This window comes from Miniopterus natalensis, chromosome 6 (assembly GCF_054644295.1).
Source record: "Miniopterus natalensis isolate mMinNat1 chromosome 6, mMinNat1.hap1, whole genome shotgun sequence".
NCBI classification, from domain to species: Eukaryota; Metazoa; Chordata; class Mammalia; order Chiroptera; family Miniopteridae; genus Miniopterus; species Miniopterus natalensis.
This window is the reverse complement of record NC_142086.1, coordinates 65,031,845-65,048,192: the sequence shown is the minus strand read 5'-3', so window position 1 is coordinate 65,048,192 and position 16,348 is coordinate 65,031,845. Positions and strand designations below refer to the sequence as shown.

Sequence of the window (16,348 nt, the reverse complement as noted above, 5' to 3'; positions counted from 1 at the left end):
ATACAGTGACGGGAGCTGGTACACATAATAGTAGGCAAAACTCTGTGTGTTTAACTTCACTGAATGTGAGGTCAGACTTCCGCCGCTTCCTTGTCTGGCACCGAGCAAAACCACAATGGCTCTGGCCTGAATTTCACATCTCTTTCTAATCAAATGCACAGGAGGGACCAGAGACACCAACTACCAATGAGTCACGAGAACAGACAGCAAACTGTTAGTAGATCTTGACAATCAGGAATTAAGGTGCTTTTTAAAAAATGTGCACTTGATGCAAAGTATGTCAGGAGTGTATCTTAGAAAGCAATGTCAGCGTGTTAGAAAAACAGAGTCCCTGTCCAAGTGGCCTTGTGGGATTTCATCTGCACCTTGATTACACTGTTGAAACAGAGCTAGGTTGTCTCAAAGCATCATCTAATAGTCTTCAAGAAAAATAATGTGGAGCATGGTGCAAGCTGTTTTCATTTATATCATGTGCAATGACAACGATCTGAATGTAACTGGCATGGGGACGACTTTGCTGTTTGAAGGTATCTTACAGGTCATCTGTTCCTACCACCCACTGGATGCAGGAATCCATGCTACAATGTCCCTGACTGGCGCCCAGGAATGATGGCAACCTGTCAGACCCCAGTCCAAGGCCATGGTTGGCAGATTCAGGGGGTTTTAATGCATAATTATCAATTTAGAGCAGCAAGGGCTGAAAAGATCTAGTGAAACTTACTTTGGAAGGATGGCTCAGTTTCTCTTTGTAGAAAAATAAAAACAAAAAGAGCTAATTCTAGAGACAAAAGTCCCCTATAGGAAGAACTAACGCTAACAACTGAAACTAACTGGTTTCAAAAGTTAGTTTTAAAACTAAAGAAGTTTTTTATTAAGATGCTATTAAGATGATAAAAAGCACAACCTTGCCCCTGCAAAAAAAAAAAAAAAAAAAAAATTAAAGCAAGCTAAAAAGTTGGCATTTGTTACAAACCACAAGAACAGAATTCTGAAATATTTTGCATGACCTAAGCACCAGTATGTCAGGGATGGGACCTTTCCTGATGGAGGAATATGTATTTTTGAAGATAAAAGCTTCAAGAAATTCTTTAGATATCTTTCAAGGAGCAGAGATTTGTGTGTGTGGGGATACTTTTAAATTTGGTTTTGCCTTGTACTCAATGTAAACTATTTGTACAAAAATATAAAAGGCATGGCTTGATGTTTAACGTCTGTGTTTTATTGTTGTTGGCACCAGAAAAAGCTCATGTTCTATGTCATGTCACTGTACATACTGTAAACAAGACTGCATTAATATTGTTTTCTTATGAGTTTGTTTCAATGAATCTAGATTTTAAAAAATACATTCACAAACTACCTTATGTTTAAACACAATGATTCCCTTTTATTTCTTAACTGTACCCCAAATCCCACAATAAAAAAATCATTTAAAGCTGTGTGTTTCAAACTTATCACTTAGAAATAAAAACAAAACATAACATAAAAACAAAGATCAGTTTGCAACATAATTTAAAGAAGCTTCTGGTTTAAAATACCACAGCAGCAATATAAAGAGCTGGTGGCAATCCCATTCGGGGATGAAACCCAAATCAATATATTCTGTCCACATCAGCATCCAATTTTAGTAGTTGCTAAATTCAATCCAAAAAGTTATTGCTGAATTTGTTGCATGTAATTTGTGAAGATAGTATCATTCAGCAGCAGAATCACAGCAGTAAAAATGAGAACGGGAGGATTTCATTGCTTTTGAGAGCTAAAGGGACCATGATGAGGACATCTCGGTGATCGTCTGAAGATGACCCTCAATTCCATTCCTGTGCATTACCTGCTTAAAATAAATGCAAATGACAACCACCTTTATGGGGGTGTGTGCATAATCACTTACTTCAGAAACCAGAATAATTCCCCTTCCCTTCCCCCCCTTGCCCAAACCACCAGATTGAAATGGCTCCATTTTCCTAATGGGTATTTCGTTCTCATTAATAGCACATCAGCTGCTCATGTATTTAGGCAAAATCAGTAGGATCACAGATTATTATTATTTTTGGATCTGTTTACAGTAACTATTTTCTCCAGAAACAAGCCGCATTAGTTTCTGTTGTTGGATTATTATTATTTTTTTAATTTTCAAGAACAATTTGGTCAACTACTGCCTTGTTTAAAAAATATTAAATACACCTGAGATTGCCAGCGGAGCTCTCTATATGTCTCCTGGAGATAACACTGCTGTGATGAACAGTGAAAAACAAACAAAACGAGGTAGGTTAAAACAGGAAGCGCAACACACACATTGTTTCGCAACACCTCGGCACCACAGGTGGCCATGCTTGTAGCTTTGGGAAAAGGTCCCGACAGTCACGTAAAAGTTCAAATCATCGGAGGAAGAGTGTATAAGGACACAAGTCAACCTGAACTAAATACACACATATCTCTGCACAAATGTTGTTTTCCATATGTTGGGTAATTTGGAGGAAGGTAAAATGATTAGGGTCTCAGAATTTTGGCCAAAGCCTTGCTTTCAAGTTCTATAAAATCTGAACCAATGATGCCTACTGTCTCGGGCAGGCATAGTAGTCTAGTCCTTTCTCTCACCAACCCAAGAGAACACAGGCAGCTCAGAAACATTTATTATTTTTTCAGTCACAGTTTTCATCTTGAGAAAGTGGCATTGTCAGGAGAAAGCTGGGAATGACCAGAGACTGGATGTCATTCACTCCCCAATTAGAACTCAACGAAGTCTCATTCCGACTGAAGTCCAAACCCAGTGACCTCTTAGCCAGGAGGCCTTGTACATTAAAAAAAGATTGTGTGTGTGCGTACGTATGTATGTATTTTCTTTTAGCTTGTTTCCCAGAAGCTCTTTCTGTTTGACCTCATCTGCCATCCCATCTTTTGCCCTGACCTGTTGCATAATAGCTGAGGGAAGACTGTTATGGGATCCCTCAATTGCTAGAGCCAACTCAACTCAGTGACGCTACTATCCCATTCGACACACTCCATTCTGTACAGGGCCATATAAAAATAGGGCCTGTCAGACTCACAAAAATGGCAGTTGATTTTATTAGTCTAAGGCTAGTAGTTTAGCCATTTAAAATCTATTTCCCAAAAGAGGGGAAAACTAGTATAGTATTTTTCTTCTCTTAAAAATTCATTAGCCAGTTGCTACCAAAAAGCAACCTTTTGGGTTGGTGAAGGCAAAAGAGTTCTAAAATTACCCCACTGTGCGGTTATGGCCTTCAGTGTGAGGAGATAAGGTACATTTATTGTGCTATCTCTCACCATTTGAAATTGGAAACTTTACAGCATATTGTATACTTAAAGCTAGCAGGCAGACAGAATTAAAAACGAACTACTTTTCTCAGTATGCATTCTCTCCCCATTCTTACAAAGTAAGGGGGTAAAGAAAAAAGGTAAAAAACAAAACAAAACTCAGAATCCACCATAACACAGCTTAATCATAAGAGCACACAATATTTGTTTCTATCCCTAACTCCGAAGGGCACATGGTCCATCTCTGTCCACAGACTATGCAGCATTCTTGGGGATCTCCTGGAAATTCCTGCCACCTTTTTCTCTCCTCAACCAGGCTGCAACATTGGAAGATGGACTGTATCGGGACGGGTGGAGGGAGAGGAAAGGGATGAGCGGTATGTTCAACCAAGCCTTCTGATTCTGCCTCTAGACTGGCATAAGTCCACATGAGTTATGTTCTTTTTAAATTAGAAATAACGCCATGAAGATAAGTGCCAAGTGCTCTTCTGTTACCAGTTCATCATGGAATTTCTGTTGAGGGTCATGAAAAACACTTGGCTACTTCCTCCAGATCGCACGGATGCAAAAAATACCTGTTTGAAATTAAAAAGAAGTTAGTTCAACTGCATGGTTTCCTTCCCTCTTTTCTTCAACCGTCCATCCATTTTCTCTCACATGTCCTATCCTTGCCATGCGTCAGTTCTTAAGACTCAATGGCTGGTGTTTATAAAGTGCCTTTTAATACAGTGCATCCTCTGTAAACACTTCTGCCTTTATTACTATGATTGCTATTATCACTTATTGTGGTATTGACCTTCAGGGACACGCAAGGGGCTGTATCTTGATTTGTAACTTCCCTTTGGGCGCTCACATATTAAAAGGGAGATTTGTGCTAGGATAATATGCTGGATTTCTGGCCTAGGACATAACAAGTCCTTCGTTAATTTTTGGAAGCCACAGAGGCTCCTTTTCCCTCCCTTATAATGACAAGAGGGCAGATTTTGGGACTGAAGAGAATCCTTTCGAATTCCCAAAGTCAAGGGGGACATTTTGGGCCTACTGAATTTAGTTCTCAATTTTTAAAATTAAAAAAAAAAAAAATTTAAATGGCTGCGGTCAGATAAGGTCAGGTGTTCAATGCCTATTCACTTTGGCACTTCAAGAATTAACGCTTGGCTTCTCTGCTGATGCAGGCATATCCTAGGCCAAAGGCGATAATGGCATTAGTAAGTAGAACCACAGTCCATTAGGTCTGGGGCTGTTAAATCATTTTATCAAACAACTGAGAGAAGTGAGCAAAATTTGGGCTACTGCTTGCCTGAGCTGAATGTCAATGAACCATTGCCCCAGGAGAGTAACATTCTGGGCTGTGGCCTAGCCCTTCAGCCAGCCAACACCAAACTTTGGCCCCAGGCATGTACTTTTGTCACTAGTATAAAGTCTCTGCTACTTCATTTCCGCAGCTTCTTCAGAAGAATGCTGTCTCTCCCAACAACAACTTCTTAAGTTCTGTGTTCAGCTAATGCTACATATGTAAGTAAAGCTACTGTTAGGGTCAATGAATCAAAATGGGTATGCTCAGAGGGCCCACGGGAGCACAATGAGGGAAAGAAAGAGCTGCTGTTCTTTCCAGGTTGTGTGCACTCAGGGCTCTAGACCTCTGGCCCCAGATATGGGTATGACCCCAGCCTGCTCCTGAGGGTATGGGCATGGCTTGGAACACCTTGTTGGGGTGGGTCTTCAATGAATTAAGACCTTGGGAGTCCATGCCCAGACCACTCTTAGTCTTATAATTCCAAGACACTAGGTGGGGGCTGAAGTTTTACTAGGGGATGGGTATATTTTCTGGCATACTCTGGTCAGGCCCTAGAACCATCCTTGCCACCTGTAGGTGTTCTCCATCCAGGCCACAGCAGGTCAGAGTAGTTGGCCAGGGTCAAATCTAGTCTAGACCCACATCTCCAGGGTTGGACAAAGACCAGTCTGGCCTCTGGGTGGGTCAAGAGATACACGTCTGTTCAACCCATTACATTCTTTTCTACAGGTGTTTACGTCAGCTGTTTTGGGGACAGCATTTCTAAGTTGGCCAAGGTCACAAAGGATGAATTCACAAATGCAGTACAACTTAGCTACTAAAAACCTTGGGTTGGTCCACAGGGAGGACAAGGGGGAAGCAGCAGTGCTGCAGAAGACCCTGCCGAGGACTGCACATGCCAGACGGACACCGCCACGTTCACTGGAAAACAGTCCCCTACAACACTGCAGAAGAAACATGGCTGGGATGACACAGGACATGGCACTAGTTGAGTTTGTGATTGTGCATTCCTTAAAGAATGGGTGACATTTTTTTAAGGTTTATATTTCTACATGTCAAATGTTTTACATTTAAAAGTGAATATAATGTGATGAGTTCGGTCCCCTTAGTGACTTTGTGAAAAGTCTAAAAGTGGAAAATCAAGCTGACCCACTGTGAGGTGATTAATGATGGACCAACTCTTCTAAGTGCTTAGAATTTGGGGTGTCTGCGGAATCACCACAGGGCCTGCAGGCCACAGAAATTACTAAGAGTTTACAGGAAATTTTTAGATGCGTTTTTGTCTTTTTTTGATATGTAAATAATATATTTTGCGGGTTCACATAAATCAAACCAAATAATGCCATTTCAAGATAATATTGATTGTTTAACACAGATGTGATTCAAATCAGTATAAAGGAAAATGAAGGTTTCACAGGTACCTGGTGGTCTCTTAAAATGCAAACACTAATGCAAATGTTGAAACGGATTTACCTTATCATTTCTTTCACATAGAAACTTTAACCTTTGAGCTCGCTTATGCATAAATACTCCATCCAAATGTCCTGTTTCCACTGACCGGATCTCAATAGCTTTCTCGCCCCAGCCCATTATCTGATTGGAATGAATGTAGGCTGTCAAAAGGAATTTCCAAAACTGCATTAAAAACATTAGATGGGCAATAACTCACAGCATCTGTTCACATCTTAACCACAAAAATGACAAACGACTTGAGATAAACAGACAAAGCAAGTCTTACAAGTGTTATTCACAGACTTTTTTTTTTTTTTTTTTTTTTTGTGGAATCAAATGGTTGTTTCACATTTCTTGACTTTCGTCTCATTTGGGGGGTGTAACTGCTGAAGGAGATAAGGAATGGTTAACCTACCCACAGACGTGGGCATTTCTCCCCATTGGAGCACCACATCCTTAGTTATCCGGCCATAGGTGTTTACATACACCCCCTCATCCTCATAGCAAACAAGCATTTCCATCCCATCTGTTTTAGGCAAGATGACAATGGCATGAGGAGTGATATTGCCCTGAATCTAGAAGACAAAGAAAGGTCAGGCATTATTCTTTTTAAAAACAAGGCAACATTTAGACAATTAATCTCTAAGAATTGCAAAAAAGAGGGTTTTTTCCCATTTTCATTCTAGAGACTGACATTCTGATTTGCTTAATTTAACTACCAACCTGTCACATACTTGGATAAATACAAACGTAGGCACTAGGTCGAGAATACAGTATACCTGTTCTTGAAAATAACAACTCTGGAGTACCTACTATGTGCCAAGCACTGGGCCCCTTAACTATGCAACTTCTAGTCCTTAGAACAACTCCCCATGGGAGATATCTTCATCTACAAACGAGGCAACTGCACTTCAGAGGGATTATGTAAGTTGACCAAAGCTGCACTAGTAAGTGATGGTGGAATTGGGATTTAAGGACGTGTCTCATAGACACTGAAAATCACCTGCTTTCCATCTATTTCCAAAAAAGATGAGGAGAAGCTGAATCTGATGAAAAGCCTAAAGGAGGCCAAAAGGTGGGACTAAAATGGACTCCTACCAAACTGGCTATGGGCAGGTAACACAGATGTTTATCTGGGTGCCTAAACAACCAAATAATCCAAATTAATGGTTTGCTTAGAAAAAATTTAAACTTATCACTCATTACAAAAAAGTCTTACTATTGAAATAAGTATAGATTGACTTGTTCTAGGGAAAGAGATGTGGTGCTGCTGTGATCCCCTGGTTGGGAATGTCATGCAGTCCAATAGCTGCTTAGTGGACAGGAATGAGAGGATCAGGATGACCATGGTGATGCCCCAGAGCACGGGCTGAGTCCTGTGTGCACATGCACACACGAGGCGAAAGCTGTAATGCAGCAATGAATGGGGTGTGTGTGTGTGTGTGTATGACGTACTAAAATCACTTTTTTAAAATAATATTCCTTTGGAGTAAAGTCTTTAAATTCTCAAAACACCAATCAGCAACAGAGGCTTCAGACTTTCCTGATAAATGGTTTTTACTGTGTGTTAGCCTTAGGATTACATAAAGAAAATACAATTTATACTGCGCCAATCCTACTAAGCAAAACCATGTGCAGCATTTGGAAGAAAAAGTGAAGGGTTAAAAAGTATAAATTGGCAGTTATAAAATATTATGGGGATATAAAGTATAGCATAGGGACTATAGTCAATAGTATTGTAATAAGTTTGTATGGCGCCAGGTGAGTACTGACTTACTGGGGGATCACTTCATAAGTTATTTAAATGTCTAACCACTGTGCTGTACACCTGAAACTAATATAATATTGAGAGTCAACTGTAATTGGAAAATAAAAAATAATTTAAAAATAAAATTAAAAGTCATATTTTAAGCAATGTGTCAGTATAGTAATATTAATACTATAATTTGCAGGGCCCTATGCCTGGTATTACCTCATTTAATGTGATGACAACCATATGAGATAGGTTCTTTTATTCCCATTTTAAAGTTGTGAAAGCTTAGGGCTGGAGAGACTGCCTAATGTGTCTATTATTACAAAGTGAATACATGCTAGAGCCAGGTATGCTCTTCAGTGTGTCTGATTCCACTATGTGACACTGCCCTCGAGAAAAGAGGAACAAAAATAGCAGAAAAAGGACCATTGGCCTTCTACCTAAAATGAACTAATCTCGCTTCAAAAACTGAAAATAGGAACTCATCTATTGTACTACTGCTTAAAACACAGAATATATACCCTTGAAGGAAAAACATCTTATGTATTTTAATCTCAAATTCAATGAGACAACATGTCCAGTGGATAGCAAATAACTGCTATTATGTATTACCCAGTTTTAAGCAGTCATAAAAATTAGTTAAACTTACATTTTATTTACTAAAAGCACTGTCTATTCAGTCCATCTGCTTTACTGATTAGTGAAAACATGATTTCTATTAAAAATGTACAAAAGCAAATCTCTTTCTACATGCAGGTTGTTGCACAGACAGCCCTGACAGTAGGCTTCCAGGAACTTACATGAGATGGTATGTAGATATCATAAGAGTTTCCTGAATCAACATCAATTACATGGAAACCAGTGTGTGAACCAAAAATAACCTTTAATCTTTGACCTTCTTCTACCGTGAGATCCACAAGCAGTGGCTTGTGCTGGAGATCTGCAAAAGACTTTAAAAACCACCCCATGAGTGTACATGTCGTTCAAAGAGGTTATCTGAATAATGAATGTCTAACTTTCTTAAATAGAAAAACCAGGAAATTTCACTTTCAGTTTTAGGCCTATTTATGTTCTGGCTTTAGGAAGAGGGGTCTAGCACCCATTTGTGCCCTTTTCTCTACCCCTTGTCCTCCAGGGCAGAGAAGTAGTTTACAGTTGTCAATTTTTGATACTGTCATCATATATTAAAAACCTGGGTACTCATGATCTTACTGATATGTGGAATCTAAAGAACAAAATAAACTGATGAACAAAATAGATCCAGTGACACAGAAGCATGGAACAGACTGATGAATCTCAGAGGGAAGGTAGAGGGTGGGTGGAGGGGAAGAGATTAAGCAAAGGATTTATATGCATAAATGCATAACCCATGGACACCGACAATAGCATGGGGAAGGCCTGGGGAGGGGGGTGGGTACAGGGTAGAAGGGGTCAACGGGGAAAAAAGGGGATATCTGTAATTCTTTCAACAATAAGGATAAATTAAAAAAAATAAAACCAGAACCAAAAAAACACCTGAGTACTGCTGTTCTTTCCTGTTTACTTCTGGCCTTTTCCCTCTGGAAAAGATCCAGCCACCTCTCTGGCCTCTCTCCTTCACATGTGACAGCCAGGCCGATGCATGGCTGCTACCTTTTCAGAGACGGCCTGGGATGGGCCACCAGGCCAGCTCTATACTAAGTCTGTTCAGGATTAATGGGAGAGGAGGGTAAGAACTTCACAAAACTCAAGACTCTCTTTTTTTTTTTTAAACATGAATGTTTATAACAGCTTTATATGAATAAATCCTCCAAACTAGAAAAAACCCACTTGTCATCCTCTGGCAGGTAAATGGTTAAACAAATTGTGGTATATCCATATACTACACAGCAATAATAAGGAACAAACTACTGACACACAAAACAACTTATATGAATCTTCAGAGAATTATGCTTAGTTGGCTAGTTGGGTTTAACTAGAAAGGAAAAAAGAGAGCTCCAGCTAAGTTTATCCAGGTTCTGCGTGTTTGAATCCAGAGCCAGAGCCACAACTAGCTGTCAAGTGTTCTTCTGTTTTCCTTTGCCTTTATTTAGTGAGAATCTTTACCTTTATTGGGTCTTGAAGTCTGGGAGAGAATTTGTGAAACTGCAAGTGCCTCGCTATAATGCCACTTCCCCCTAACAGACTCCTCCCTCCTCACCCACTGCTAACATTATTCTTACAGTGTGGGAGCCCTAGCCTGGTGTCCTGGTCCTATGGGAGGGCTTGGCCCCCTGCCAGCTCCAGTCTTCTGTTTTCCAAGTCTTTGTCTTTGCTCTTCCCTCTTTCCAGGCTGGGTGTGATCTGCTGAACAAAGCATTTCGCACTCTCCCAAGCACTTTGGCTCATAAACTGATGGCAGTAACTTCAGAACTGGGATGGGATCTTGATTGAAAAGCTTTTGCGTAGAGAGATTTTGGCTGAAGAGCAGTGCCACTTTAGCTTTTAGGAGTGATCCCTTAAGTGTTATTACTAACCTAATGCATTCCAAAAATTTCTCTTCCTAAAAGTGGGGTTATGGAGGGGAGCCCATTTCCATCGACGAATCTATCTTCTTGGGCACATCACAAATGAACCCCTAGCGCTAAGGGAATAGGAAAAAAGTGGGTGATTCAGCCCTGAAGACAGGCTTATAATGATCCCAAGGCAGCTTCTGCCCCTACATGGCATATGTGGGAAGAAAGAATACATAAAGGGTCGAAGGGAATAATGGTTGAGAGGCAAGGAAAAAGTGAGAACCAACGAAATACAGAGAGAGAGAAATAGGCAGAAAGAGAGAATGAACAGAAGATAAATTTACAGTGGCTACGGACAGACTATGCAGCTTTGAAAACATCGGAGTACCCACAAGTGCTGGTCCTTCTGGCATTTGGGGGTCAGCCTTCACGATCTGGGGCAATGGGGCTGGCATATCCCTATCTAGCTCCTGTTTAATCTCATGAACGATCAGTCTAACCATGGTGGGTAGACACTGAGACAAGGTCAAAAATAAAAAAGCCATCAAAATTGAAGAATGCAGAGAAAATAGGTCATTTTCAGATGGGACTAAACTCAGTCTTCATTTCAGAGAAATCCAACAACATTGGGGGTAAGGGACATCATGGGAGTTTTAAAAAAAATGTGTTTTTATTGAGTTTTAGAGAGGGAGGGAGAGGGAAAGAAATAGAAACATCAATGAGAGAGAAACATTGATCGACTGCCTCCTGCACACCCCTTACTGGGGATTAAGCCCATAGCCTCGGCATGTGCCCTGACCGGGAATCAAACCGGGGATTTCTTGGTGCATGGGCTGACGCTCAACCAACCACTGAGCCACACTGGCCGGGCTCAAGTGAGTTTTAGGGACTTTACCCCACAAGATTTATGAAGATTACAAGATTTAGAGACTCAATTCAACCTTGAAATTCAGTGCTGCTGATGGCGTGCCTTTTTTAGATGAAATATCAGAGAGTGCCCTAGTTAGATATTTGTATAATGATTCATTGCCTAATATCACAATTAATGATTTGCCCAGGAACCATTCCATACTAAATGCCACTTGGAGATGGTGATTCATAGACCTGAAATGGAGGAGAATGTACCCAAATTTTAATTTGACTAATTTTATAGTATTTATTAATCCTTAGTCTTTACTTTTAGAATAATAAATTTAAGAGTTTCTATACTTTTAAAAGAGATTTATTATATATAGGACTATTATATTAGTCTATGCACAAGACAGATCACTTTGTTAACTGGTAGGAACCTAAAATAAAATAAAAAACCAAACAAACACTTTTTAGGTAACCACATGCCCGCTTACCTTAAATGCCATGAACTTATGATATGGTTTAGGAGCCCAAGCATATATCTCCACTGCATTCTTTAAGGCAATCACCAAGAATTTGATCCTTTCATATTTAACTGTAACAGAAAATTATAAATTAGAAAGGCATACCAATTTATTCAAGTTTTTGTATTAATAAATGTGTAAACCATAATATGCAAATATGTGGGGCAGGGGCAAAAGTAGGTTTACAGTTGTTCCTATGGAAAATAATTAATAAATAATGATACAAGAATAAACTCTGTGTTTCACGTACTCACAACTGTGAACCTACTTTGGCCCCATCTTGTACATATAAAACCATCACTGAGGGTGATACTGTTGGTGTGGGATTTTCTTATAGAGACAGATTTAATTTTTAGTGTATTTGCTTTGCATAATACTTGGGGCCTTTTACTTTGTACTGAATGCTCTTTTCTTCATCTCAGGATGTAACTGGCTTAGGCCTGTCTTTAACCACTAGGTCTAAATGGGAACTGTTCATAGTAATAAAAATCTACTTAATATCCCTTGACGTTTCCTTGCCTGGCTTTTATGTTTATCCACATGGAAGTAAGCAGCTGAGAGCTGGTAGAAAAATTAGCAAATGAGTTGGGCATGAAGTTTTCCGTTTCCTTATTATTCAAATTTGAATCCAATTATTAGAAATTTATAAGGGATTAGTGCCCTTATAAAAGAGACTCCAGAAAGATCCCTCTCCCCTTTTGGTATGTGAGGTTGTAGCGACAAGACAGCTGTCTATGAAGCAGGAAGCGAGCCCTCAGCAGACAGTGCACCTGCCAGCACCTCAATCTTGGCTGGATTTCCAGCCTCCAGAACTGTGAGAAATAAATTCTTATTGTTTATAAGCCATCCACTTTGTGGTATTTTGTTATAGCAGCCTGAATAGATTCAGATAGCATACATGGCAGTCATATATATTTTTTTATATATCTTTATTGATTTCAGAGAGAGGAAGGGAGAGGGAGAGAGAGAGAAACATCAATGGCGAGAGTCATTGATCAGCTGCCTCCTGCACGCCCCCACCGGGAACTGAGCCCGCAACCCGGGCCTGTGCCCTGACCAGGAGTTGAACTCCAGTCTCCTGGATCCTAGGTTGATGCTCAACCTCTGAGCCACGCCTGCAGGCAGCAGTCATTTTTTTTTAACGTGATATCTGAACAAACAGAATATTCTGTGCTCTAAAGAAATTGGACACCCTAGAATAACACCAAATTCTTGATCTTCAAGCTCTTTTTCTGTAGCATATCCCTTGTTTACACATTCTGTCTTTAATATACTTTCAGCTACTTCTTTAGCAATTTATTTCCATATTTCAAAATAACATTCTTATAATGTTATTTCTTGGTGTGTTTTTTTAGTTGTAGATATTATCTACTGACTTTGTAGTGTGGAAAGGATTTAGTTTCTTACAACCATCTCCTCTCTCTAGTTCTCACTCTAAACACACACATTTCTTCCTCTCCCACACCTTCAATATAGTTAAATTTTTAACTTTTGGTTAAGTCAATATTCTGTGTTCAAATTATTATTGTTCACGGATGAGGCACATTGCATACCATAATTATATTTCCTTTCGTGTTTTCCCTCATTTCTTTCATGTCCTTATTTTCTATGTATCTATCTGTATCTATCTCTAAGCACGTGTAAACCTTCTGCTAGCGCCATAAATGCCTTCAACACAGTCAAACGTGACAGGTAATCTATTAGTCAAATTTTATTTTTCTTGAACTCACCTCTTCTGGAACCCTCCACTGTTCTACTCTGCTCGGACTGACGATACACATGTGCATATACCCTACAGTTCTGCTTCTCTGGAGAGCTCTAGCAAATACAGAGGGATTATAAAATACTAGGTGAAAACCACCTTGCCCTCAGAATTCTGAAGCCTTGATCCATTGTCTTCGAATTTTCTAGTATTGCTGATAAGTCCCAGGCCACCTGATTCTGGGTCTATTATATGTAAACTGTCTTTGTTTATTTACTTACTTACAATCTGAAAGCTTTAAGGACATTCTCATTTCCTGGATACAGAAATATCATGTTGATACATCTTGGGGTGAGTCTTTTTTTTCATCCATTATTCTGGGTACTCAATGAATCCTTTCAATTTGATTTCAAGGCTTTAGTTATAAAATTTTTCCTGTATTCTTTCTTTGATATGTCCCTCCTCTTCCATTTCTTATTTTCTCTTCTTTCTAAAACTCATATTACTGAGATTTTGAACCACTTGGACTGGTTCTTTTATTATCTGAACTTCCCCTCCCCACCCTGCTTTTTTGTTCTGCTTTCTAGGGGATTTCTCATCTTTACCTTCCAACATTTCTATTACATTTTTGCCAATGAAATTTAATTTCCTATATATTTTTTCTTGCTTTCCAAAGGACATCCCCTAACCTGCTCCACATTTTTTAACAGCCCTAACTTTTCATTTATAAAACCAGGTTTTATAACCTCTCTGAAGTTATCTTTTCTTTCTTTAAAATTTTCTTCCACTCATTACCCTCGTTCCAAAGTCCTTTCTAAGTTTCCTACCTATCAGTGGATTTCCCCACGTCTGATACGTGGACTTATCGACGGCTGGGCTTCACTTGAAGGCGTTAGACAGCAAGCTTTGTTCATGGCATTTCGAATATTAGCACCTGAACATCTTCTCTTTCTGGCCGTTTAGTCTCTCCAAAGACAAATCTTTGAACCTCTTGCTTGGGAGTTTAAGCATCGCTACCAACATTTTGGGAGCTAAACCAGGATGGAGGGGTGTGTGTGTATTCCCCATCCTCAGATAGGCTGTGCCAACATTTCGCCTTCTAGGTCAACAGGGGTGGTGGCTACTTATCAACAGAACGTGCTACTTATCAACTATCCAACAGTCCTACTTTCAGTTCCACTCTACGCTTCCACCCAGGCACCTGGGGCCTCAGGCTCTGGGCCTTTCTGGGCTCTGTTATGTGACTGGATTGATTTTGATGAATTTACTCACTGAAAACTTAAAATTTAGCATTTCCTGGTTGGCTAATTTGTTTTTAGTCATCCACCTACTCTTGTTCAATTTTGTTGACATCTCATTTGCTGGTTTCTCTCCTCCTAGCCCCTTTGTCCTCGTGGGTTTATGACATTTTTATTCCTTCACTGTCATCTTAATGGGCTTCAGTGGCTATAAATGTTTAAACTGGAGCCTAGGGCTTTATTCTGAATGCACTCTTTAAATTTTGTCCATCTGACTTTTTTTTTTTTTTTTTTAAATAATGAAAGTATACTTAAGATTTCAGCAATGACTTAGTTTGGTCACAAATGCATCATCAACATCTGATAGAGAAAAACTGAATGAAACTTAACTGAATAACTCAGGTTGAGTATAAAAGTTCCATGCCTTGGAACTTACCAACTTTGTAATGTATACAGCCTTCCAGATCCCCAACGGTGATCCAGCCTTGTTTCTTTTCCACTTCTGGGTCATTGTGTAGTATTCTGTTTCTTAACCATGACAGATAGTAAACTCGTAGTTTATTCTTCTTTCCTGTTGAAATACCAGAGCTTTAATTTCAAACCCCTGTGACAGTGTTTTCTCTCAGTCCTTCCCCATCTCCATTTTATTTTATTCATTTATTTTCATTTACAACTGTGTGTGTGTGTGTGTGTGTGTGAAGGCACAATAACCAGTGTCTCCAGCATCATCAAAGTGTGTCTCTGCCAAGACTTACGACTGAAACAGATCCGATTGTTTTGGACAAATAACCACTTTATAATTTGTTTTTGCCTTCAGATTGCTTTTACTTGAGCATGCTTCCTTTACCTTCTCTTCTTAATGCAAAAGGTAGTGTCTACTGATCTCAGTAAGACCTAATTCTGTAATAGAGTGGTTGATCAGAGTTCCAGAATATTCTAGATCTAATTACATGAAGGAGTGTTGACAACTGGACCTTTTATCATACTTATGTGTGACTGCCTTTCCCTCACCTTCTAACCTAACAGCATATGTTAATGGAGAGGCTCTTATTTACCTCCTCTATTACTTTAAGGATGACAGCAGGTAGTAGTTTTATTTTACCTGATGAAAAATAAAGGAGTTTTATAAGGAAACAAGAGAAACACGTTCAATGAAGGCAATCTGAGCTATAACACTGGACACATTTAGGGTGCTGAGATCATAGAAAGAAATACCAAACAAAAAAAAAGGAAAAAAACGAGTATTTGGAAAAAAAAAAACCACTTACAAGTTCCCTTGTAAAGAATTTTTAGTATGATAAAAAAAAATCTTAAAAATATTGAAGGGGTGTCATTGAACAAACTTTAACATACTCCATGAGATTATCTGTGTACCAGATGACAAAATGTCCCTTGGGGTGGCTCTTCCTAAATGATCAGAAATTTTGGCCTGTGGATTTCACTTCTTGGGCACTTATTTTCCTTTGATTTCTCTTAGGTGTCAAAAGATGTTTTATATTTTACAGATATAATATTTACCAGAAGAAAATCCATTAAAGCACTGTACACTGGATTTGATAGGAGAGTGCATTCATAAATTAAGGGAATCACTGTGAAGTTACTGTTCCTTTTTGTAACCGAAAGCCTAGGCTATGTATTGATCACAGTAGCCAGGATGAGCGGGGAACCCAGTGCTTCTCTATTTCTATGCTAACACAGACCCAAAGGCGGTTCAAGAATCTTTTGCTCCTATTTTCATCTCTTTCTTTTCCCATCTATGCCTCATGAGAAGAGGAAATGCTTACAC

At 39.3% G+C, this 16,348-nt stretch overlaps 1 protein-coding gene across 1 annotated transcript in view; it reads right to left on the bottom strand.

Annotated features, from left to right (window-relative positions):
* Nucleotides 1-1,197: 1,197 nt before the first annotated feature.
* Nucleotides 1,198-16,348, bottom strand: part of TNIK (TRAF2 and NCK interacting kinase) — a 298,718-nt gene continuing 283,567 nt past the window's right edge. The window contains exons 28-33 of the mRNA XM_087818327.1: nt 14,999-15,133; nt 11,593-11,693; nt 8,573-8,722; nt 6,435-6,594; nt 6,041-6,180; nt 1,198-3,845 (exon numbers count right to left, since the gene is read on the bottom strand). Of these exons, the coding sequence (XP_087674453.1) occupies nt 3,762-3,845; nt 6,041-6,180; nt 6,435-6,594; nt 8,573-8,722; nt 11,593-11,693; nt 14,999-15,133 (770 nt within the window). The 3' untranslated portion in view covers nt 1,198-3,761. The remainder of the gene's footprint in view (nt 3,846-6,040; nt 6,181-6,434; nt 6,595-8,572; nt 8,723-11,592; nt 11,694-14,998; nt 15,134-16,348) is intronic.